The sequence below is a fragment of the Calliphora vicina genome, chromosome 1 (genome assembly GCF_958450345.1).
Source record: "Calliphora vicina chromosome 1, idCalVici1.1, whole genome shotgun sequence".
Lineage (NCBI taxonomy): Eukaryota > Metazoa > Arthropoda > Insecta > Diptera > Calliphoridae > Calliphora > Calliphora vicina.
Genome location: NC_088780.1, coordinates 74670646 through 74696820, shown reverse-complemented (window position 1 = coordinate 74696820; position 26175 = coordinate 74670646). Strand labels below are relative to the sequence as shown.

The window sequence follows — 26175 nt, the reverse complement described above, 5'->3', positions numbered from 1 at the left end:
ATTTGGGACAGACCTGAATGGGGTTTGGACATGGTGGGTGAAAGCTGGGAGGGAGTAGATATCAAAACTATATAGGGTATACCCAGTTGTTTCTCAGGGAGGGCGCTACAAGGGGTGGAATTTGTTCCAAAATGGTTTTAACATTTATGTTCAAAGTGTCATAGGGGCCATTTAGGACAGACCTGAATGGGGTTTCAACATAATGGGCAAAAGCTGGGAGGGAGTAGATATCAAAACTATATAGGGTATACCCAGTTGTTTCTCAGGGAGGGCGCTACGATGAGTGGACTTTGCTCAATTACTTTTTTAACATTTATGTTCAAAGTGTTATAGGGGCCATTTAGGACAGACCTGAATGAGGTTTGGATATGGTGGTTGAAAGCTGGGAGGGAGTAGATGTCAAAACTGTATAGGGTATACCCTGTTGTTTCTCAGGGAGGGCGCTACGATGAGTGGACTTTGTTCAATTAAAATAAAAACAAAAAATAAAAAAAAAAATAAGTCGCAGCCAAGAGTCGAACCATCAACCATCCGTTTGCTAGTCTCTTGTTGTACTCACTACACCACTACTTAGTTATTTTATTGTGCGTCAAATAATGGTTTTCACACAGTAATGCAATATTCTTTTCTGTTCTTCTAAAAATAAACATGCAATAAAAAAATTGGGCAAATTGAAAAAAAGTAACAGTTTTTTTGTTTTGTTTGTTTATTTTATAGTAAAGTCTAAAAAACAAAAACAGTATACTTAAAAAGTAAGTTATTAAAAAAGACATTATTTGTAGCTTTGTAAGCGAAGTTTTTGCTGGGTAGTTTGAGAAATTCAGCAAAAACTTCGCTTAGAAAGCTACAAAATAACAAAATAAACAAACAAAACAAATAATCAGTTACCATTTTGGAACAAATTCCACCCCTCGTAGCGCCCTCCCTGAGAAACAACTGGGTATACCCTATATAGTTCTAATATCTACTCCCTCCCAACTTTCACCCACCATGTCCAAACCCCTTTCAGGTCTGTCCTAAATGGCCCCTACAACACTTTGAACATAAATGTTAAAAAAGTAATTCAACAAAATCCACCCCTCGTAGCGCCCTCCCTGAGAAACAACTGGGTATACCCTATATAGTTTTAATATCTACTCCCTCCCAGCTTTCACCCACCATGTCCAAACCCCATTCAGGTCTGTCCTAAATGGCCCCTATCACACTTTGAACATAAATGTTAAAAAAGTAATTGAACAAAGTCCACCCATCCTAGCGCCCTCCCTGAGAAACAACTGGGTATACCCTATATAGTTTTGACATCTACTCCCTCCCAGCTTTCACCCACCATGTCCAAACCTCATTCAGGTCTGTCCTAAATGGCCCCTATGACACTTTGAACATAAATTTTAAAACCAATTTGGAACAAAGTCCACCCCTCGTAGCGCCCTCCCTGAGAAACAACTGGGTATACCCTATATAGTTTTGATATCTACTCCCTCCCAGCTTTCACCCACCATGTCCAAACCGCATTCAGGTCTGTCCTAAATGGCAACTATCACACTTTGAACATAAATGTTAAAAAAGTAATTCAACAAAATCCACCCCTCGTAGCGCCCTCCCTGAGAAACAACTGGGTATACCCTATATAGTTTAGACATCTACTCCCTCCCAGCTTTCACCCACCATGTTGAAACCCCATTCAGGTCTGTCCTAAATGGCCCCTATAACACTTTTAACATTACAACAATTTTGGAACAAATTCCACCCCTCGTAGCGCCCTCCCTGAGAAACAACTGGGTATACCCTATATAGTTTGGATATCTACGCCCTCCCAGCTTTCACCCACCATATCCAAACCTCATTCAGGTCTGTCCTAAATGGCCCCTATAACACTTTGAACATAAATGTTAAAAAAGTAATTGAAAAAAGTTCACCCCTCGTAGCGCCCTCCCTGAGAAACAACTGGGTATACCCTATATAGTTTGGATATCTACTCCCTCCCAGCTTTCACCCACCATGTCCAAACCCCATTCAGGTCTGTCCTAAATGGCCCCTATAACACTTTTAACATTACAACAATTTTGGAACAAAATCCACCCCCCGTAGCGCCCTCCCTGAGAAACAACTGGGTATACCCTATATAGTTTTGACATCTACTCCCTCCCAGCTTTCACCCACCATATCCAAACCTCATTCAGGTCTGTCCTAAATGGCCCCTATAACACTTTGAACATAAATGTTAGAAAAGTAATTGAACAAAGTCCACCCCTCGTAGCGCCCTCCCTGAGAAACAACTGGGTATACCCTATATAGTGTTGGTATCTACTCCCTCCCAGCTTTCACCCACCATGTCCAAACCCCATTCAGGTCTGTCCTAAATGGCCCCTATCACACTTTGAACATAAATGTTAAAAAAGTAATTGAACAAAGTCCACCCATCGTAGCGCCCTCCCTGAGAAACAACTGGGTATACCCTATATAGTTTTGACATCTACTCCCTCCCAGCTTTCACCCACCATATTCAAACCTCATTCAGGTCTGTCCTAAATGGCCACTATAACACTTTGAACATAAATGTTAAAAAAGTAATTGAACAAAGTCCACCCATCGTAGCGCCCTCCCTGAGAAACAACTGGATATACCCTATACAGTTTTGATATCTACTCCCTCCCAGCTTTCACCGACCATGTCCAAACCCCATTCAGGTCTGTCCTAAATGGCCCCTATAACACTTTTAACATTACAAAAATTTTGGAACAAATTCCACCCCCCGTAGCGCCCTCCCTGAGAAACAACTGGGTATACCCTATATAGTTTTGATATCTACTCCCTCCCAGCTTTCACCCACCATATCCAAACCCCATTCAGGTCTGTCCTAAATGGCCCCTATAACACTTTTAACATTACAACAATTTTTGAACAAATTGCACCCCTCGTAGCGCCCTTCCTGAGAAAGAAGTGGATATGCCCTATATAATTTTGACATCTACTCTCTCCCAGCTTTCACCCGGTATCTCAAAACCCCATTCAGGTCTGTCCTAAATGGCCCCTATAACGCTTTGAACATTAATGTAAACAAAGTAATCGAACAAATTCCGCCCCTAGTAGAGCATTCCCTGAGACACAACTGGGTATACCCTATATAGTTTTGATATCTACTCCCTCCCAGCTTTCACCCACCATATCCAAACCCCATTCAGGTCTGTCCTAAGTGGCCCGCCAATGAACTTGAATACTACATATTCAAACTGTAATTTTAATCTTAATATGAAGGCGTTTTTTTTTATTTTTTAACTAAAAGTTTAAATTTAAGGTATTTTCTTTAATTGGTGAATAAAAATAATTAATTTTATTATGTTTTTGCCAAAAAAAACTATGTTTTTCAAATTTACTTTATTTAACAGTGTTATGTTAAGTAGTTAACATATATGTGGGACGTATTTAACTTACGAATTTAACTTCACACCCTTGTTAAATTTATGTGGGTGAAGTTAGCTACGAAAGTTAGCTCCGTTTTTTAACATTTCTATGTTAATGTATAAACTAACATAGCTCCTACTCAAAGACTGTTAAGTTAACAGAGCTGCTTTATATTACACTCAGTAAACATTTTATCACTAAAAACAAAAAAAGGGGTTTACCGATCATTCAGCATTAATATATAATAACATTTTTTTTGGATAAAAAAAAATAAATATTTATTATGAACAATCGTTGATATTTTTGCTTGTACAGTATTATCTCCTTTTGAAATCCGAAAAATTGGCCAAAAATGGAAAGGTGCTCCTTATCTACTTAATGGGGTCGAAAGCCATGTATTCATAGATTTCAGAACTGTATTGCTTATATTCATAATCAGTATAGCATTTTAGCAGTAGCATTTGCAAAATTATGAAATTGTGAATTTTGTCATATAAGGATTTTTTGAAATCCGAAAAATTGGCCAAAAATGGAAAGGTGCTCCTTATCTACTTAATGGGGTCGAAAGCCATGTATTCATAGATTTCAGAACTGTATTGCTTATATTCATAATCAGTATAGCATTTTAGCAGTAGCATTTGCAAAATTATGAAATTGTGAATTTTGTCATATAAGGATTTTTTGAAATCCGAAAAATTGGCCAAAAATGGAAAGGTGCTCCTTATCTACTTAATGGGGTCGAAAGCCATGTATTCATAGATTTCAGAACTGTATTGCTTATATTCAGAATCAGTATAGCATTTTAGCAGTAGCATTTGCAAAATTATGAAATTGTGAATTATGTCATATAAGGATTTTTTGAAATCCGAAAAATTGGCCAAAAATGGAAAGGTGCTCCTTATCTACTTAATGGGGTCGAAAGCTATGTATTCATAGATTTCAAAACTGTATTGCTTATATTCAGAATCAGTATAGCATTTTTGCAGCAACATTTTCAAAATTATGAAATTGTGAATTTAGTTTTTTTGTTTCTATTGATAAAATGTTTACTGAGTGTAATATAAAGCAGCTCTGTTATCTTAACAGTCTTTGAGTAGGAGCTATGTTAGTTTATACATTAACATAGAAATGTTAAAAAACGGAGCTAACTTTCGTAGCTAACTTCACCCACATAAAAATCATGCTATTTAAGAAATTATTTATAAATGTTATGAATTGAAATCAATGAAATAAAATCATAATATTTATGTTGAAACTTTTTTCTGTGTAGCAAAAAATCCTTTTTTTAATTCAAATGTATATAACTTTAGGGTCATTTATGATTTTTAAACAATAGTTTTTTGTTGTTAGTCCAATATATACATACCAAATAAAAAATTGCGTGTGCAAAAAATCTGTTTTTTGTTCTTTGTTCTAATGCATTTATTTTATTGAGAGAGAATAAAACAATTCTCATGTAAGCATAGACCTGCAAAAACAGCGTAAGATTTCATGTGTATTGTTACACTAGCCATGAAATTTAAAATATGTAAAATTTCTTAGATATGTACACATCTGCTCAAAATAATAGATACACCAAAATTTATTTTTTAAAAACGAAAAAAAATAATGGTATATTGTAAAATTATAAAAAAAATTCAGTCGATTTTTATTTATAGTTAAAAGGAGAGTAAAAAACAAAAACAAAATATTTCATAATTAATAATAAATATTATAAAGTAAATTAAATTTCTTAAATTTCGAAAAATTTGGTGCTCATAATAATAGATACATTTTTAAAAATTCTTATTAAACAAAAGCTAATAAATTTTATCTTAAAAAAATTAGTTTATTATTAAAGTAAAGCTAGTATCCAGTATATCCACCTTTGTTTTGTAAAACTTTCTCCACTCTTCTGGGCATACTGGATATCAAGTTCTGACACTTCTCCAATGGAATCTCGTACCATATTTTTTGCGTTTTCTCCCATAAATCGTCTTTATTTTTGAAAACTTCCTTCGAAAGCCTTATCTTTAATTCACTCCACAAGTTTTCTATTGGGTTTAAATCAGGGGATTGGCTGGGCCAGCTTAAAACAGGTACGTTATTCTCCAAGAACCAGTTTTTAACTAATCTTGAACTATGTTTTGGGTCGTTGTCCTGCTGGAATGTCCATATTAATGGCATATTTTCCGATGCATATGGAAGCATTACGTTTTCCAATATGTCTCTATACCCACTAGCATTCATGGTATCTTCTATTCGGAATATCGGACCAACACCATTCCATGAAAACCCCAACCATTATGTTTTCCCCGCCATGTTTTACCGTCTTTTTTGTAAATTTAACGTGGAATTCTTATCCTTTTGGTCGGCGTACATTTCTTTGGCAGTCGTTTCCAAACAAATTTATTTTTGTTTCGTCGCTCCATAAAATATTTCTCCATTTTTTTTCGCCTTCACACCCGGACCATTGTATGTGCTCTTTAGCAAATTCTAATCTTGTCTTGATATTTTTTTGGCGCATTAGTGGCACTTTTCTGGCAATTCTTCCCGGCAATTTAGCTTGTAAAAGACGACGACGAACTGTTTGTGGACTGATTTCGTTACATAGCTCCGCAGAAATAGCTTTCGATGATATGAAAGGGTCTTTTTTAACCATAAGGACGATCCGCCTATCTGTTTCTGGACTGGTTTTCTTTGGTCTACCGCGAGTTTCTCTTTTTTGTTTTTTAGATAAAGCATTTTGGACAAAATGTAAAGATCTTCCTATGCTCTTTGCTATTTCCCGTAATGATTTTCCTTGATTTCTCATCGTTTGAACAATTTTTTTCTCATCTTCGGTACAATGATGATTTCGTCCCATTTTCTTCAAAAGAGTCCTATTTTTTATAAAATTGTTGCTAAAATTTAAATTATACTTACTGTTTCACGTAAATAGGAACAAAAAATTGCACAAAAAAAAAAATTGTATATAAACAAATTACAAATTACTGATGTGTATCTATTTTTATGAGCAAATAATTTTTTGTAATTCAAATAAATTCGTTTTTAAAAATCAACATGAAAGCAAATAGTTGCCAGATTTTTGACTGACATGACATTGCCAGATAGAAATTTTAATAATATGATGTATTCTTAACGCTTGCGAGGAAATTTTCAATGTTACCGCCATTTAAATTTTTTCCAATTAGGTGTATCTATTATTTTGAGCAGATGTGTATATAAAAAATACAAATGTTTTAAATTAATGTTGTTAGCTAACATCTCCACGACAAAATATTATTTGTGATATACGGCGGTTTTGGACTCCTTTTCTTCACAATCTCTCCTCAATGTATATACAGTCAGAGTCAAAATTTAGTATTCAGCACGCATTTTCACCTATGAAGCTAAATATTTTAATTATAGAAAGAAAAATATAAGTTTGATTAAACTTGAAATTAAATTTAGAGTTTAATCTTTTATTATTTTAAAAAACTTTGAAAATTAAAATTGATTTCGCGGAAAATTTATGAGAAAAACAGTTGATGGGAAGCACTCTATTTTATATCACCAAAAGCCGAAAATAAAAAGTTTATATTTTGTTGAGCTTAATTACGGCCTTTAGTTGCCTTTTCATAAAGTTTCCAAGATATTCAGTTATATCTTTAGTAATTTCCCCCCTCTCTTCCGTTAAAGAGGGTTCAGAGTTCGTCCTTAGATGAAATGCTTCGTTTTCCAATATTCCGGTCTAAAATTTCCCACTGGAGCTCTATTGGGTTAAGGCCAGGAGATTGCGGAGGTGAATATAACTGCTTAGGCACGTTATACAATAGTCACTCCTTAACAATTATTGCGGTGTGCTTTGGGCCATTGACTTTCTGAACGAGCCATGGCGTTACAGGACCTAATTTTTCAGCACTTACTTTCAGATTGTCATTTAAAATTTGTAAGTAGTCTCGGCTGTTCATTGTAATTACAATGAATTCAAGATTCCCAAGTCCTGCAGCTGACATATAGCCCACAGCACACCCACACCATCAAAGACCCACTGCCATGTTTATATGGCAAAGATATAATATATATACAGTACACATACACATTCGCTACAAAATGTACGAAATACCTTAAAAAATTTTTAGAGTTTGCGAACATGTACATTAGAGTGGCCCTTAGAATTAAATTTTTTGAAATGTTGACACGGTACCCCCTGAAAACTTTCGTAATGACCTAAAATACCACCAAAAAAACTTTTAGCTTTTTCTAAGAAGGGCAACGTGCCGACTTTCGATTTAGTTTTGAAAACTGAAAAAAATTTATTTTTTCAGTTTTTTTTTTTAAATTTTTGCTATTAAGTAATTACTTTTGCAATTTAATTTAAAAGAATCGAAATGTGTTCGAAATTGTCGTTCTAATGAGATATAAAAGACAAAAATTGGTTAAAAAATTTTAAAGTTATTAAAAAATTGGAAAACGTTAACCCTTAAATCGTGAAGGTCAAAGGTAAAATTTTTCAATATTTGGAATTTCTCATGGAAAGATAGCGAAATGTGTTGTAGAACAGCGATGTTCTTAACAACAGCTCAAACAGCAGCATTGGCTGTTAAATAACATTAAGTGAATTTATGTTAATAATGTTATTTTGTATGTGTGTATATATATAATGTACATTGGTATAAGTAGAGCTTTAGGTAGCGTTATATACAATGTACATACTATGAAATGAAGTTATTATAAAATATTAAAAATACATTACAGTCGTTTATATGAAGTCAACAAGTGTGTTGTTTATTAACTTGGTTGTGCCGTTAGTTTTTCTTTAAAGAAAGTTAAAGTAATTTCCACTGATTGACAACAGGTTATGGGCCCAGCGCAAATATGTCGGTTATGGAATTAGTTTTTGCAAAAATCAAACCATTTGATGGTCATAACTTTGATTCTTGGAAGTATAGAGTTGAAAATTTCTTGGAGTCTCAGGGTGTTCTGGACGTTTTAACCGTTGATAAACCAATAGTGACAAAAGATAATGCCCTTGAAGTTACGTCATGGAATGAAAGAAATTCAACTGCAAAAAATTTGATTATCTGCTTAGTAGATGATAATCATTTGGAATATATAAAAGGTAAAACAACGGCGAAACAAATGTGGAGTGTTCTGGTTAGTACTTTTTCTGGAACAAATATGGCCAAGCAAAATATGTTAAGAACGAGGCTGGATAGATTGCGGTACGAAATGGGCAGTGATATGAAGAGACATTTCACAAAGTTTGATGAATGTGTGCGTGAATTAGTGGCGGCTGGTGCAAAGTTGGAGAATAATGAAATTATTTACCATTTATTTAAGTCATTTCCCGAAGACTTTCAGCCACTAATAACGGCACTTGAAAATTAGCCGGACGAAACACTCACAATGGAATATGCCAAATCAAGGCTGTTAAATGAAGAGATGCGGCAAAATGTAAGTAGGGAACTAGTTGGTGAGGCTGTTGGTAATGACACAGCTTTTTATACTGGCTTTAATGGAGAGTGCTACAAGTGTAAAAAGAATGGGCACAAGAGCTTCGAGTGTCCACAAAACAAAAGAAATAAATTCAAGAAACGTGGTGGTGGCCCAAGCAGAGAACGAAGCCGTGGCGGCAATAATAAAAATAATGAAAGTTCTGCAGTAGCCTTTATAGTGGGAAGCAACGACTGTGAAAAAGATAAATGGATTTTAGATTCGGGTAGTACAATTCATGTGACAAATAATTTGAAGTCATTAAATTCTGTTGAAATTCTTGATGAGCCACTAGCTATCAGCACTGCACAGGAAGGTGGGACAATTATGGCAACTCATAAAGTTGTTTTTCTGGGTTTTACAAAAGTTCGAGGCGACATCACAAAAATTGAAGTAAATGAAGTACTTTATGCAAAAGATTTGCGTGTAAATTTACTTTCAATTAAGGCCCTACAAGAGAAAGGCCTGGATGTAATTTTTACTCATAATCAAGAAGCACTGATTAAGAAAAATGACCGTATTGTGGCAGTTGGTAACATGGCGGATTCATTGTACGTAGTAAACCTAATAAAAAGTGATGCTCAAGTAAATATATGTGAAGTTGGTGACTTGTGGCATCGGCGTTTAGGCCACATAAATCAGGGATATCTAAAGAAGTAGCAAGTTAACAAAATGGTGACTGTTTTTGAAGCAGGTGAGGAAAATGTCGTGTGTGATGATTGTGTAAAAGGCAAACAATCGGAGTTGCCTTATAAAAATCATCGACAACCAACTTCAAGAATTCTTGAAAGAATTCACACGGACGTTTGCGGCCCGATCACACCTACAACACATGATTATAAATATTTTCTAAGCTTTATAGACGACTTTAGTCATTTTGCTCAGATACACCTGATAAAACGTAAGTCTGATGTTTTTAATTGTTTTAAAGTTTTCCAACAACACGCAGAAGCAAAATTTGGTTCCCGGATTGCTCATTTAAGATGTGATAGGGGCAGGGAGTACTTGTCGAACGAACAGAAGATTTATTATAATTTAAAAGGTATAAAACTTGAAACAACAGTTGGTTATTGTCCGAGGCAAAATGGCGTGGCCGAGCGGTTTAACAGGAGTGTAGTTGAGAAAGCTAGAACCATGTTAATTGAATCTGGTCTAAACAAGTGTATGTGGGGAGAGGCTGCTCAAGCTGCAGTGTACTTGTTAAATAGAAGTCCTACTAGTAGTGTACAAAATAAAACTCCAGCAGAGGTGTGGTACAATGTGAAACCTGATGTTAGCAAACTAAGGATTTTTGGTTGTCGTGCATATGAATTGTTACCGAAAGAAAAACGTTCAAAGTTTGATCCTAAGTGTACAGAGATGGTGTTTATTGGCTATGCTGTTAACGGCTATCGCCTGTGGAACCCCGTTAATAAACAGATCGTTGTGGCTAGAAATGTAAAATTTGATGAAAGTAATTTCCCAGCAAAAGTAATGTCTAAAATTAAAGTAAAATGCGATGGTGATGAAAAATCGAAAATCAATGAAGATGATGTACTTGTTGTAAAAAGTAATAAAGTGCCAGTTGTAGAAGGGGAAGAAGCCGATTCAATTTTGGAAATGGAACCCTTTGAAGGTTTCGATGATGAAGATGGTGATACGACAATCACTGAAGATGGTGGTGCTGGTGATGAAAGTGATGCTGGTGGTGAAGGTGATGCTGTTAGTGAAGGTGATGCTGTTGATGATGGTGGTACCTGCAACGATAAAGAAATTCAAGGGAACAATGATGAAGAAGAAGCAGTTGCGCTCCGGCAGCAAACAAATTTGGCAGGTCAAAGGCAAAGTTGCCGTGAGCGCAAAACCCCAGGCAAGTTAACTTATAATACTTATTTTGATCAGATAAATCTGTCCAAAGTAATTCTTTCAGCTGAACCTGCTTGTTTTAATGAAATTGAGTTGAGGCCCGATAGACTACATTGGATGCAAGCAATTGAAGAGGAGCTTTTGTCTCTCCAAAAGAACAATACTTTTTTGCTAGTAGAAAAACAACCAGATATGAAAGTCATCACTTGTCGGTGGGTTTTTAAATTAAAAACCGATAATAATGGTCAACCCATCAGGTATAAGGCAAGACTAGTAGCTCGTGGATGTCAACAAGACTACGGTATCGATTATCAACAAACTTACGCACCAGTTGCCAGAATTGCAACCATACGTACCGTCCTAGCAGTGGCAATTCAAAAAGGTTACAAAATTTGCCAAATGGATGTTAAAACTGCTTTTCTTAATGGTGAGCTAAATGAAACGGTTTATATGACGGTCCCTGACGGTATGAGAGTGAAAAAGGGAATGGTGTGCAAGTTAAATAAAGCCTTATATGGCTTGAAACAATCACCTTTGTGTTGGTACAGGAAGTTTTATGATGCTACAATAAAAATGGGTTTCACCAGATCACAACACGACTATTGTGTTTACGTTAGAACTCAAGATAAGTACGTTATATATATGGTGCTGTACGTCGATGACTTACTGCTTGTTGGTGAGAATGATATGCAATTGAATGATGTGAAAAATAAACTTTCAAAAATGTTTGAAATGGTTGTATCTGATCGGTTTGAACAGTTTCTAGGAATAGAGATAAACTATGATGTAAAATCCAATGTAATATCAATGTCACAAAAGAAAGCCATCAAGGAAGTACTTCGATTTATGAATATGGAACAGTGCAACTCCGTCTCCACACCAATGGATAAGTCAATGCAATTTGGAAATATTAAAAGTGAAGAAAAGGTAAATGCACCATACCGAGAAGTAATTGGAAGAATCATGTACATAATGCTATGCAGCAGACCCGATATATGCTATGCTATATCTGAATTGAGCCGATACCAAGAATCTCCAACTATTGTGCATTGGCAGGGTGTAAAACGGTTGGTGAGGTATTTAAAATCAAGTTTAAATATGGAATTATTATACAAGAAAAATGTAAGTGAACAGCCATTAGTTGGCTTTGTTGATGCTGACTATGCCGCTGATGAACGAACTAGGAAATCAACAAGTGGATATTTGTTTAAAGTTTTTGGAAATACTGTTACATGGACATCAAAGAAACAACAAGTAATCGCATGTTCAACAACCGAAGCGGAGTATGTGGCGTTGTCTTTGGCGGTGCAAGAAGGTGTTTGGTTGCGCGGTTTATTGTCAGACCTCTTAATTGATGTAAAAACAATAACAATTTTTGAGGATAATCAAAGTGCCATTAAATTAGCTCATAACATGGAAAATAAGAGAGTAAAACACATCGATGTAAAGCACCACTTTATAAGGCAAAAGGTTGAAGAAGGTGTAGTTGAAATCGATTATGTAAGCAGTAATGAACAAGAAGCAGATATTCTCACAAAGCCATTACCAAAGCAAAAATTTGCTTACCTCATGGAGAAGCTGTCATTAATCCATCGAGAAGGGGTGTTGTAGAACAGCGATGTTCTTAACAACAGCTCAAACAGCAGCATTGGCTGTTAAATAACATTAAGTGAATTTATGTTAATAATGTTATTTTGTATGTGTGTATATATATAATGTACATTGGTATAAGTAGAGCTTTAGGTAGCGTTATATACAATGTACATACTATGAAATGAAGTTATTATAAAATATTAAAAATACATTACAGTCGTTTATATGAAGTCAACAAGTGTGTTGTTTATTAACTTGGTTGTGCCGTTAGTTTTTCTTTAAAGAAAGTTAAAGTAATTTCCACTGATTGACAACAAAATGTTATACATTTTTGGGCCGATTTTAATGAAACTTTCAGACTATATTTAGAAATACCTGAACTATAATATTCTGAACAGATTTTACTTAAAATTAATAACAGTAAGGAAATTGGGCTCATTCGCCAAAATATGACCCAAAAATTAGTTTTTCTCGATAATCACAAAATTTATATCGCAGGTACTGAAAAACTATAGGAGGTATTGACATCATTTTTTCACATTTTTATTCCCTATTATGCATTGAACACATTGAAGACAGCAGGCTACCAAATACAATCTGTCAAAATTAGAATACACACGTTTATATGAAGACGATTCTTTTGACGACTGCACAGCTACACGGCCACACGATTGTTTTTGCCGCTGCAGCCGAATTAGGCTAATTTCAATTTTTGTCAACTACAAAACAAAAATAGTGTTGCTAATATAATAAAACATGTAAATCATATTAGTGCTTAAAAAAATATTTTTTTTTTTTACTTAATTAAGAGAAGTTTTTGATAACCATATTGATGTAAATTAATAACAGGTATATAATAAATTATAACCATATATATATTTTTACTCAAAATAATTGTTTAAATCATAATTACTTTGGAATTTTGTACGGTTATATTTTATTGAAGTGGCACCACTGAATTATAAATCAGCTGTTTACATTGAAGCTGTCGTCTTTAAAATAATTCAGTAGCTGCCAGCAGAATTTGTGTTCGTAATTGTGTTGTTGCTGTAACAGTGTTGATGTCAGTAGGTGGTAGTGGGAGCTGGATAAACTGCGCCACCTCAGTTGGTCTTAACCACAGGTCTATGGGGCGCAAATTTGTAAACCTGGTGGGACAATTAAATAAATGCATTGTATCGTGAGGACTTTGATGACAGGCGGGGCAACGGTTTAAAGTGCCAGGAACGATACGTTCTCGGTAGCAGTTGAGGAAACTGCTCCAACCGGCTCTTAATTGTGCTAATATAGTTCTTGTATGCCTTGGTAATTGTCTCTCACAATCCGATATCGCAGGAGGGTGTTCATTTAGGACTCTGTTGCATCTGTAGCCATTAATGGCTTCAGTAACCGCCGTTTGATGCAACAATTTCCGAGCACTTGCAATAGACAATGTGTCGACGTCCGATGGTATGACGTCTTGGATGTCGCTGCGAAAGTGTCGAAAGTCCATCCGGATGTGTCGGGGAAGAGGATCCTGCATCAGAATCTGATGGTTGGGGTGTCTCGGCAGATGGCATGCCAACAGGAACTGTCTAGTCAACAACACATTATGTTGTCTGACCGACAGTAACCTGGTCTGCTCATGTAGATGATCCACATTCGTCATCTTGACACAACCTGTTGCGATCCGGAGAGCCATCCGGAGAGCCATTGGGTGTCACTGAGGAATGAGGTCCATACTGGGGCAGCATAGTTGAGAAGAGAGCGACCAATTGCTTTGTATGTCGCTACAATCGTCTCTTTGTTCATGCCCAAAGAGGTGGCAGCTAGAGCTTTAAGGACCTTGTTCCTATTTTTAACCTTTTGGTTGATATAGGTTGCTGCGTGCCTTGAAAAGTGAAGGAGGCTGTCGAAGACTACCCCTAAAATTTTCGGGTTTTGAACCGTGGGGATAGTTCGACCTTCGACTGAGATGTTGAGCGCCGTCCTTACTTCTTTAGTCCAAGAGGTGAAAAGGGACACCGAGGATTTCGGAGCAGATAACCTGAGTTTGCGTTCCTGAAAAAAGTCTGTTATGGTGGCCAGGTATCGGGTGATTTTGGCACTTATGTCGTCGATGTTGACACCTGATGAAATTATAGTGCAATCATCTGCATACGACACCATAAAGACATTTGGGGGGGGGTTCAGGTAGCTTGGCAAGATATATGTTGAAGAGCATCGGTGATAGTACTCCTCCTTGTGGCACGCCCATCTTTATCTTGCGGTATTTTGATTTCTGGCCTCTGAACTCGACAAACGCATGTCTTCCACATAGATAGTTGGATATCCAGCGTTTGACATAATTTTGAGTGTGGAGTTCACGATGTCATTAATCAGCATCGAGTGATCGACCGTATCGAATGCCTTGGATAAATCCAGTGCGGCGACGATGGTACGTTGACACGGTCGTTGCTGATTGAGGCCATTGGCGATCTGGGAGGTTATCTGAGTTAGAGCCGTTGTTGTGCTATGCGCTTCCCTGAATCCATTTTGATGTGTGGCGAGCGGGAAATGCTCTTTCAGGGTGGGTAATAGTAGGGATTCTTTGCTATTGGTGCCAATAAGGATATGGGCGGTATGATTCTCCTAGGGTAGCTGATTTTTCCGGTTTTAGAATTGGGATAACTCGAGCCACTTTTCAGATATCTAGAATCACAAATGGTGAATCGAGAGATTCAGAAGGTGGGTGAGATATTCCAGACCTACTTTACCGAGCTTCTTTAGCATTATCATTGAGATACCATCCGGACCTAGAGCTTTAGAAGGTTTCGATTTGGAGATAATGAACTCGACTTCACGGGAGGTGAAGGAGCATGGCTGAGGATCTCGAGTAAGATTCTTAGTTCTCCGAACTACAGTCCTTTTGGTCCGGTTCTGCGTGGCGGAGTGTTCTATAAATTGCCTGCAGAATTGTGTTGCGCATTTCTTGGCATCTTTATGTTGCAAGTTATTAAACGCAATAGCAGCGAGGTTTTGATTTCGATTATTGTTTCCAGATAGACTTTTGATAGTAGACCATAGCGATTTAGAGTCTGTTGAGCAATGATTCAGGTGGTCCAACCATTTGTTGCGGTGATGTTCGTCGACGATAAAGTCAATTTCAGCCTTCAACTGCTCAATTTGCTCATTATCATTCTTGAGCCAATCGTGCTGCCTGTGATGGAAAATTTGGTCTAATATTCAGTATTCTTCCTGCGGGGATAAAGCGCCTTACCGCCTGAAGGACTATCTTTCTAAAGATTGCTTCACCCCTTCTGGCACATGTGGGGGGCGGCAAGTGACGTAGTGTATCGTCTATGTAGTTCGTAAAGCTGTGCCAGTCAGCTTTGTTGTAGTTAACGAACGTGCGCTTATCTGGCTCCACAAAGTCGCTAGACTTCTCTACTGTGATCAAGATAGGGATGTGATCGGAGTTTAATGCCGTTTGGGCTTGCCAGGTGGTATGGGCAAGATGCGACATGCTGACGATGGAAATGTCTGGGGAGCTTGAACATCGAGCAGTTATTCTCGTAGAGAGGTCTTCGTTAATTGTAGCGAAGTCCGAGTCGTCTATCTGGTATGATAATGAAATACCGCGTGGATCGTTTGGTAGCTGGGAGGACCAACTCTCGTGGTGAGCATTGAAATCACCAAGTATTATTCTGTTATCTCCTTGCAAAAGGTGTGCTATGCTGTTTACGGGTGGAATATATACATTGACAATTTCTAACTCAATATCTCCAGTTTTTATTGAGATGCTCATTACTTCCAGGTAGGGGTCAGGAGAGGGGGAGGGGGGTGGTACTGTCAATGTATAATTGACGCTTCGCTTTATGATAAAAGCAAGCCACCGCCATGATCACGTTCCCTGTCTTTCCGAATGATGTTGTAATCACTGGAAGCCGAGAGTCTACAATCCCTGGTTAGCTTCGTTTCTTGAATGGCGCAATGAGGATGTTATTAACATGCATCAAATTGGTGATTTCCACGACCTTATTTCTAAGACCATTACAGTTTAACTGAATGATCTTAAACGATACTTGGGAATCCCCGAAATGCAAAGACCGCCGGGTATGGTGCTGATGGGGTGGTATATTTAATATACTTGGCAGTTGAGGTGGAGTTCTTGCCGGAGTTTTGTTGTTGTAGTAGAGGCAGATGTTGGGGTGTCTGCACAACACTGTGCGGGGTGAATTGCACAGGTGTGGCTGGGGTGGCAACTGTCGCCGGGGGTATGTTTATGCAACAGGGGGCTAAAAAGCTATTACTCCAGTCCTTGTGCGAGCGTAATCCAGAGCATCTTCTCATATGGCACCAATATTTACAGCCGTTGCACTGAATTGATGTTATGTTCCTTCTAATTAGGTCCTAACAGACAGAACATGTCCATTGATTTGAACAGGGTCTGCTGTGTCCGGGGGTTGGGGATTGGACAAAATTTTGTCCGGGGGGTGGAGTTTGGACACGGGATTGTGGGATCGTAATTATGGGGGTAGTGCTGGGGTTTTGAGGCTGCGTACTACAACAAGATCCTACGAAGCTGGGGTTCCAGTCGCGGTGACTGGTGAGTCCTGAGCACCTTTTCAGGTGACACCAGTTATTACAAACGGTGCATTGTACTGAGGTGGTGTTACGCATTATGCGTTGTTGACATACTGAACAGAGCCAAATACTGGGACCTGGATTCTGTTCAACGCCGGCTATAATTAAAAGGATTTTGAGCAAAATTGCCGACATATTTTGCTCACCTGGGGAAAAAACTTTCGGTTTGTACAGCTGTCGCTGAGTTGAAAATCTTTGGCCGAATATGATTCGGGTCGTTCCGGAACGGATATCCAATTGTCGTGGGAACGATTGTATTGTTCGTATAGTCGTGTAGCCCGCTGTCTTCAATGTGTTCAATGCATTATGTTGTCAATAAATCCCCATGTGATGGTTAAAAAATTCTGAAATTTGTTTAACAAAATTTTTAAAAAATTGAAATTGGAGTTTTGAAACTGCCGTTAAAAAAATATTTTTTTGTTATACCTGCGAATAGGTTAACTGTATCCTATGAAGATAAAAACTCATATACAAGTAAATATGGATATATTTTAAGTAAGAATAAACTTTTGTTTTAATATTTCTCAAAATATGTTAATTTTGTTCCTACATTTCTTGTTCTAGTGGCCTGAGACACTTTAACATTTTTTAACCAATTTTTGTCTTTTATATCTCATTAAAACGACCATTACGTACACATTTCGATTATTTTAAATTAAGTTGCAAAAGTAATTACTTAATAGCAAAATTTTTTTAAAAAAAAACTGAAAAAATGCATTTTTTTCCCTTGTAAATGCACCTCAAAATTAAATAGAAAGTCGACACGGGTTGCCCTTCTTAGAACAAGCTAAAAAAATTTTGGAGGTGTTTTAGGTCATTACGAAAGTATTCAGGGGGTACCGTGTCAACATTTCAAAAAATTTAATTCTAAGGGACACTCTATATATATCTATTGAAGGGAATCACAATGGACCTCATGGTCTCCGAGTGCAAGTGCAAACTAAACTAATTCCAAAAAAAATAATAAACTTATATTCTCTAATTTAATATTTTAACAGAATGACAAACACATTTTCAAATTAATATTTAGCTCTTTTTATAAATTTGTAAGATATTGATCATTATCTATCACACATTCGATTTTGTTATTTTTGTTGCTACTTTGAATTTTTTTTTTTTTTAATTCTATATGTAATAAAACCTAAAATTATCTATTTTATCAGAGTTTCTTATCGAGTTGCACCTCCACCCCATTCAAAGGCCACTAAAATCGGTGCTGAACTTGTTGGAGCTGCTATGTGGTGGTGGGTTCTTTGGCATTTGTGGCATGAATATGAACATATCACTGTAAGTTTCTAAAATTATTTTATTAATATTGTGATATAATCTGCAATATTAAAAAAATTTATTATGCAGTATTAAAATTAGTTGAGTTTTTTAAAAAAATTACCAAAATAGTCATACATCATGCTTTAAAATAATTCTTTATTTTATTCATTGAAAATTGCTAGGTCATAACGTATTTATTATTTACTACCATATTTCCAATCATAGCTGTTAATTTTGGATTACGATTAGTAATCAATTAGATTATTTTTTAAAAATAACTTAATTGATTATATAGTTCTCTTTAGAACAATTTCTGATTACTGATTGATGGTATGGCACAGCGTTGCCAATTTAGCGCTTTTCGCGCTATATTTGGAGCTTTTACCCAAAAGTATCATTTTTTTCTGAAAAACGCGCTAAATTTGCGCGTTTTGCTATGCATATAGTTCAAATATCTAATGTTTTATAATGCCACATATTTTTCAAATCAAATACATTTTTCAAGTTTTCTTAACTACAATGAGATAAATGAGCTTTTCTAAGTAACTTTTTCTCTGGCTCAAAATAAATTTTACCTATTACATATATTAGATATTTGAACAAAGTAACACATTTGATAAGTAGAAATAAGCAAAGATCTAATTAAAGTCTCAATGTTTAAGACAAATTTCTATTTCGAAAAAATTCATTATTATTTGATTATAAATAAATAAAAGCATTTAAAATATCAGTACTGGTCATGTTCGTTTGCGTGCTATTTTTTAATAGATTTGAAAATTGTCAAGAAAGTAAAGAAAATATTGGAAAATTTTAAAACTAGTATGCAAACTTGATAAAAAACAGAAAATGTGTATTACAATTAATAATTTAAATTTTTTGTAGTTTCCATTCTAAGTAAAAGTGCTTGAGCTTAAAAGATCTCAAAAAATAAACTTTTTAACTTTTTGTAATAAAACTTATTAATTTGTAACTGAATTTAAAATAACAAATACATAATAAAACGTGTAGTAATGTTTAAGTTTTGAGTAAACAAAAAGTAATCTATTGGCGCATATTCAGAAATCATAAATAAAGTCGGAACTAGTAAAACAGATACTAAACAAGTAAGAGTACTATATTCGGCCGTGCCGAATCTTAAATACCCTCCACCTAAATATGATGGTATAAATGCTGAAATAATATAACAATTGTTAGAAAGACTAGTTTACGCAGAAGATATTTTATTTCAAATGTACAAAAAATTGTATCTAATTCAGCAATTTATAACTGAAATTCCTATTAGAACGTTTGACACATTTAATTATTGTCTCTTAATTGAGAAATTGTCGGCTAAATTTAATTTTTCTAAATCTTCGTGTAAATTATTATTTTCTTACATAGGTAACCGTAAACATTTTGTGGGTTAAACGATCTACAATATCTGAGTGTCAAAGTGGCGCACAGTGGTATGAGAAAAAAAGTGAGGGAAATAAATCTGTAACTTCTAAACTCTTAGTCCGATTTTAATGAAATTTCACATGCGCAAAGGGGAAGTGTTGTCGAGTTTAAGTCTGGACATCATGAAATGAAATTTAACAATTTATATACTTAATATATTTGGATCAACATTTTTCCCTTTTAACCACAAGCGAAGAAACAGAGTATAAAAAAGGGTATACAAATATATTTAGACAAATTTCAAAATATCTGGTTGTGGGACTTATGCGGGAGCTATGTCCTATTATGATTCGATTGTCATAAAATATTTTTACGTGATTTTTATGTATTTATATGAATCTGTGGCCAATTATGGACCAATATTCACAAAATTCAGTATTATGATTTTTGAATACAAATTACTGATCTGTGTACTATTTTGGTTTAATATATGGATGTTATGACCTATTATGATCCTAAGTATTTAAGGGTTATTTTTGTAGAATTTCATATAAACAACGCTATTAACAAGAGTGGACCTTATGTGGGAGCTATGCCGAATTATGCACCAATATTTAAAAAATATTGTAGTAGTGTAGATTTATGGATATTTGTGCAGGGTAATGTGTTTTCCTGAAGTAGTTCTTATATGGAGGTTATGACCAATTATGGGCCTATCAGTATAAAATTTGGTACATCGATTTTTGTATATATTGAATAAATTTGTTTTGAATTTCAACCTGATATTAGTGATTTTCGGGAGTGGACCTTATATGGGAGCTATGGTTAAATATGGACCGATATTCAAAAAAATCAGAAGTATGATTACTGGATACAAATTACTGATCTGTCCGTTATTTCATCTTGATGTCGATATGTTTTAAATATTTTTTAAGGTTAATATCTTTTTCGGAAATGGGCCTTATAGGGGAGCTATGACCAATAATCGGCCAATCTGCATACCATTTTGTACAGTGATTTTTATGTATATGAGTATTATTTTTGTCGAATTTTAGCATGATAAAGATATTTATAAGAGATTTATGAGTACTTAACTGATTTTCGGAAGTGGACCTTATATGGGAGCTGGTCAAATATGGACCGATATTCACAAAATCCTGTAATATGATTTCTAAATATAAATTATGGATTTGTGTAAAATTTTGTTTTGATATTGATACTTTTTAGATATTTATGTAGGTTAATGTGTTTTTCGGAAGTGGTCCTTATATGGGAGCTATAACCAATTATTGGCCGATCTTCATAGAATTAGGTACAGTGATTTTGGTATATATGGTGACTATTTATGACGAATTTCAACTTAGAGATATTTATAAGACATTTATGGTTATTTAAGTGATTTTCGGAAATGAACATTATATGGGGGCTATGGTCAAATACGGGCCGATCCACAAAAAATTTGGTGTTGTAATTTTTTTAGACACAAAACTTATTTTTCCTGAATTTTGTGTGGATACTGCAATTTTGTAGGCATTTACATACCATATAACCATATTTCGGGAAGAAATTTGTATGGGGGCTAGGAGAAATTATGGACCGATTCTTACAGTTTTCGCCAGAGTTAGTCTCTTTAACATAAAAATAACGTGTGTACAATTTTATGGTATTATCTGCAATATATTTGCACAAATAAGGAAAACTATATTAAAATTATCAAGTTTTTTTTTAGGTTGTCTCACATTTTTGTTCATAACTCTTGTTCCACTGAACCGATTTTGCTGATTTTCAATACCAAACTGCTTAGGAGAACAGTAAACATTTTTCTTGCAAGTCTATTAATTTTGTTTACCTACTTTGGACGTGAGCGTGTTTTACACAGACAGACGGACAGACGGACATGGCTCAATCGACTTAGAATTTCATAAGGATCAATAATATACATATATACTTTGTTGGGTCTCAGATGAATATTTCTCAATGTTACACACGGAATGACAAACTTATATATACCCTCATTCACCACTTATGGTGGTGGAGGGTATAAAAATAGTTCATAGATAGTTGTAGATCTTATTCACAATTCATAACTAGCTTAGTTACTGCTTTGACATATAGGTTAGGTTAGGTTCCATGGGTAGCCACTCTTCAAGCAGCTCACTTGGGTCCATTAAAAACTGATCCCGTTGTTATACCCAGGGGGTAAACATCTTGGTAACATCGTCAGCATATGCGACTGTCTTGATCCTTCTGTTGTCCATCCTGATCAACAGGGAATTCATAGCCAAATTCCACAGAAGTGGTGATAAAACACCCCCCTGTGTTCCACGATTGGCCACTTTTAAAACACTTACACCACCTAAAGTAGCACAAATGACTCTATAACCGAGTATCTTTTCGACTAGTCGGCGAACACATAGATCAATTCCCAGTTCAGGCATCGGGCCTGACATTGTTAAAAGCTCCTTCAATATCGAGAAAGGCAACAAGTGAATACTCCTTATGTATTAGCGACTCCTCAATGGAGCCAACTAGCGAATGTAGAGCTGTTTCCACAGATCTGCCTTTGGTGTAGGCATGTTGGGATTTAGAGATGAGTTCCGACGGAATGGTCATTCTCAGATATACGTCAATCACCTTTTCTAGAGTTTTCAGCAGGAAGGATGCAAGACTAATTGGCCTATAATCCTTTGGTTTAGTGTGAGTCGCCTTACCACCTTTAGGAATGAAGACTACTCTACATCTCGTCCACCATGTGGGGATATAGGTCCATCTAATACACGCTGTGTATATGCTAATGAGCCATGGTACAACTATTTCTTCGTTCTTTTGAAGATCAGCAGGAATAATGCCATCCGGCCCAGGAGATTTAAACGGGTCGAAGCTTTTGATTGCCCATTGGATTCTATCCCTGTTTATCGGAACAGAGTTATCACCCGGAGCAGCAGAATCGGCAGCCCCATTCACAGTCTCATCATCGACTGGAAGGCAACCTGGAAAATGAGTATCTAATAGGACCTCAAGTGTTTCCTTACTATTCAGAGTCCATCTACCACCGGGTTTCTGGATATAGCTTGGTACAACCGGTGAAGTTGATAGAATTTTACGTAATCGGTTAGTCTCAGAGGATCCTTCCACGCCGCTACAGAAGTCCCTCCAGGCTTTCCTTTTCGCATTCCTCGTAAGGTTCTTAAAGTGGTTCACTGAGGACTTATATTCCGGCCAGTTACCCAGCCTCTTTGCCTCGTTGAACAATTTACGACACGCCCTTCTTGCGTGTGCAATCTCAGGGTTCCACCAGGTAGGCTTATTCCTACCCCTGCAGATATTCGGCTTACAGGCCAAATTAGTAGCTGATTGGAACGCTTCTGTAAGTGCCTCAACTGCTACCTCAATATCGTCCCTATTTTCAATAGTGGGCGGGTTTGGTAGAGACCGAGAGAGTACATCACTCTGCAACTCCCAATTGGTCTTCCTCCCATTTAGAATGGTATTATCACTCCTATAAGTTACACTAATATTGAAATCAATATATAGATGATCAGAAAAAGAGCAGTCGTCGGAGACAGCCCAATTATTAATCATACTGTGGTGCTCAGCACTCACAAGTGTTAAGTCTAGTACCTCATTTCTGTTTGAAACAATGAAGGTAGGTTCTGAAACTCTATTAACTACTTCCAAACTACTATTAAGTATGAAACTGAAAAGACTCTCACCTCTTGTGTTGGTGTCGCTGCTACCCCATACAATGTGGTGCGAGTTAGCGTCAGCACAGATAACCAAAGGTATCCTGGACTCATTCGCCTTTTTCACAGCACTACGGATATCATCGTTTGGTGGATGCTCCCCGTGGTCATGCGCCATGTAGCTGGATATCAGCCATAACAAACAGCCTTCATTAGTTTCCCATGAGACTGCTACTGTATCTTCATTACTGTAATCAGACAGAATGAAGATTTTCAAAGAGCTTTTAGCCATTATACAGGATCTAATTTTACCTGCGCCTTTAGCGAAGTAGAGCTTATAGCCCTTCAGACATAGTCCACAGATACGATCCTGATGGACCCAAGGTTCCTGGACCATGACTAGCTCCTTACCGTTCTGAGCAATTCGGAGGAGCAGTGCAGCTGATGCTGCTTTAGAGTGGTGAAGGTTTATCTGTGTCACCCTCACCATGCTCCATTTTTACAATAGTGACGTCGGCGTCCTCCTGGTCAGAATTCAGGAGGGCGTCCTCGTCCACCACCTCATTCATCCGTTCAAAGAATGTACCAACTAGTTCGGAGACTGAGTTGGTATCTTCAGTGTCGGTTGGATCAGTGGCGTCATTGCAATCCATGCCCTCTTCCGAGAGCATGGGCTTTACATCACCTGAGGAGGTATCGCCTTTGTTGTCGCTACGATAGACACACAGGATGATCGTACCAAATCCATAGTAAACCTTCCCTTGTGCCTTCCTTAGCGGCCCCAAAGAGTCCTTATTCAGGACAACGATCGCTTTCCTTGAAGAGCCCTCAGCGTCCGTAACCTTAACAACTTTCCAGTCTTGAGTTGGAAGCTGTGGGTTACAGCACTGAAGGATCTCCAAGATCTCCTCCGGGCTAGATGGCTCAGCTGGTATTTTAGCTATGGATCTAGGCTTTCGGGGTATCTCACTCACAGATACCACCTCAAGCCTAGACCCCGGCCAAACCTCACCCAGTGATGCGACGGCAGTCTTTAGTAGCAACGCTGAGTGTAGGATGGTCTCCTCCTCTTCCTCATTCTGACAACTTCTACAGAAGTCGTGGTAAGGTAACCCAAGTCTTGCAGCATGGGTACCGAAAGTGCAATGCCCCTGATCATGGCCATCATGTTGTTCAGTCGTTCATCATGCGTTTACAGTCCAGCGCAGGCTATATCATCCTCGTGGATGATATGACCTTGCTTGGCAAGTTCGTAATATGCGTCATGTATCAGTTCCTTGCAGGTTGACAGCGGAATTCCACAGAAGAAGTCTATTTCGTCGTCCGACATCAATGCTCCTCTTCCCGCCAAGTATTCGGCAATACAATTGCCCTCATTATCCCTGTGTCCACGTACCCATGTGAGTACAACTGTCGAATGTCTCGCCATCTCATTTAAGGATGTCCGGCATTCCTGGACCATGTTTGATGTTGTATAAACACCTACCAGGGATTTAATTGCGTATTTACTGTCTATATATACGGATATCTCTACCAGATACACTGTAATATCTGATCCAGTTTGCCGCTCTTCTTATGGCCGATATCTCTGCCTGAAGAATGCTGCATACATTTGGGAGTCTAAAGGATATTCATATTCCGAATTCAGGAATGTATATACAACCGCCCTCCCTTTCCCCCTTTTGGACCCATCCGTATAGACTGATAGCCTCGTTTCATCGACGGAGAGTCCATCAGCAGGCTCCATACTGGATGGGATTGAGAAACCGAAATTCCTCAGGAAGAAGGGTTTAGCGTGCAGTAATCAATATGATCAAGATTTTGTAAGCTTCCTATTATGCAGGATGTCCATAGAATTTAAAATTCCATGCGTTGGAGGCGTTGAGCCTAAAGGCCGTGTTTAGTGTCAGTTTCCTGGCCATTAGATCTACTGGGATCCAATTGAGTAGAGTAAAATGCGACTTCGTCGCCGTAGTTCGCAATGCCCCTGTTATCAGGATTGCCATTCGTCTTAATACCCTTTCAAAGAGTATGCGATTGGAGGCCCTATCCATTGCTCTCCACCAGACAGAGACCCCATAAAATAATATAGGCATGCTTCCCGGAAAGTGAGTGTCCATGAGCAGTTCAAGTGTCTCATGTCCACTGGTGGTCCATCTACCGTCCTGTTTTTGGATGTAGCCCTGAACGGATGGTGATCTAGACAGAATCTTGCGCAAACGACTAGTCTCAGTGGTGCTTTCGACGCCGCTTCAAAAGTCCCTCCATGTCTTTCGTTTTGCATTTCTGACCAGGTTTTTGAATTTATTCAATGATAACTTATAGGTCGACCAGTCTCCTGATCTTTTAGCATCATTGAAGAGTCTGCGACATCTCGCCCTGGAGTCTGCTATTTCTGGTGACCACTGTGGTGGTCGCCCTTTGCATATTTGTACAGAGGATGCACAAGTGTGCTTAGCCCTTACAATGTCCTCAATATTATTCATTATGGGTGGTTGGGGTAGGAGTTCAGATAGAATACGCCGATGCTCATCCCATCTTGTCCTCCTCGTATTTAAAAAGCGTACAGCCCTATCTCATCCGAGAAGGAACAGTCATCTGAAATCTTCCAGTTATTGATCATGTAGGAATGAATTGCACTACCAAGCATGATATCAAGAACCTCATGTATACTTGTAACTACAAAAGTAGGTTCTGAACCTTTATTTATTACCACTAGATTAGAATCTAATAGAAACTCACCTCGAGCGTTTGTATCTGAGCTTTCCCAGATAGTATGATAGGCATTGACATCAGCCCCTATGACCACAGGAGTCCGGGAGCGGTTGCAGCATGCATCATATTCCAAGTTGTTGGGTGGTGGATCGGCCTGGTCGTGGGCCATGATGTGGAGGAGTAATGCAGCAGAAGCTGCCTTAGAGTATCACCTTCACGTCTTCTGGAT

The 26175-nt window shown here is 37.2% G+C and overlaps 1 protein-coding gene across 1 annotated transcript in view; it reads left to right on the top strand.

Moving 5' to 3' along the window:
- Window positions 1–26175, top strand: part of LOC135963201 (NADH dehydrogenase [ubiquinone] 1 beta subcomplex subunit 2, mitochondrial-like) — a 91189-nt gene that overhangs the window by 15080 nt on the left and 49934 nt on the right. The window contains exon 2 of the mRNA XM_065514969.1: window positions 18066–18189. Coding sequence (XP_065371041.1) covers window positions 18066–18189 — 124 coding nt within the window. The remainder of the gene's footprint in view (window positions 1–18065; window positions 18190–26175) is intronic.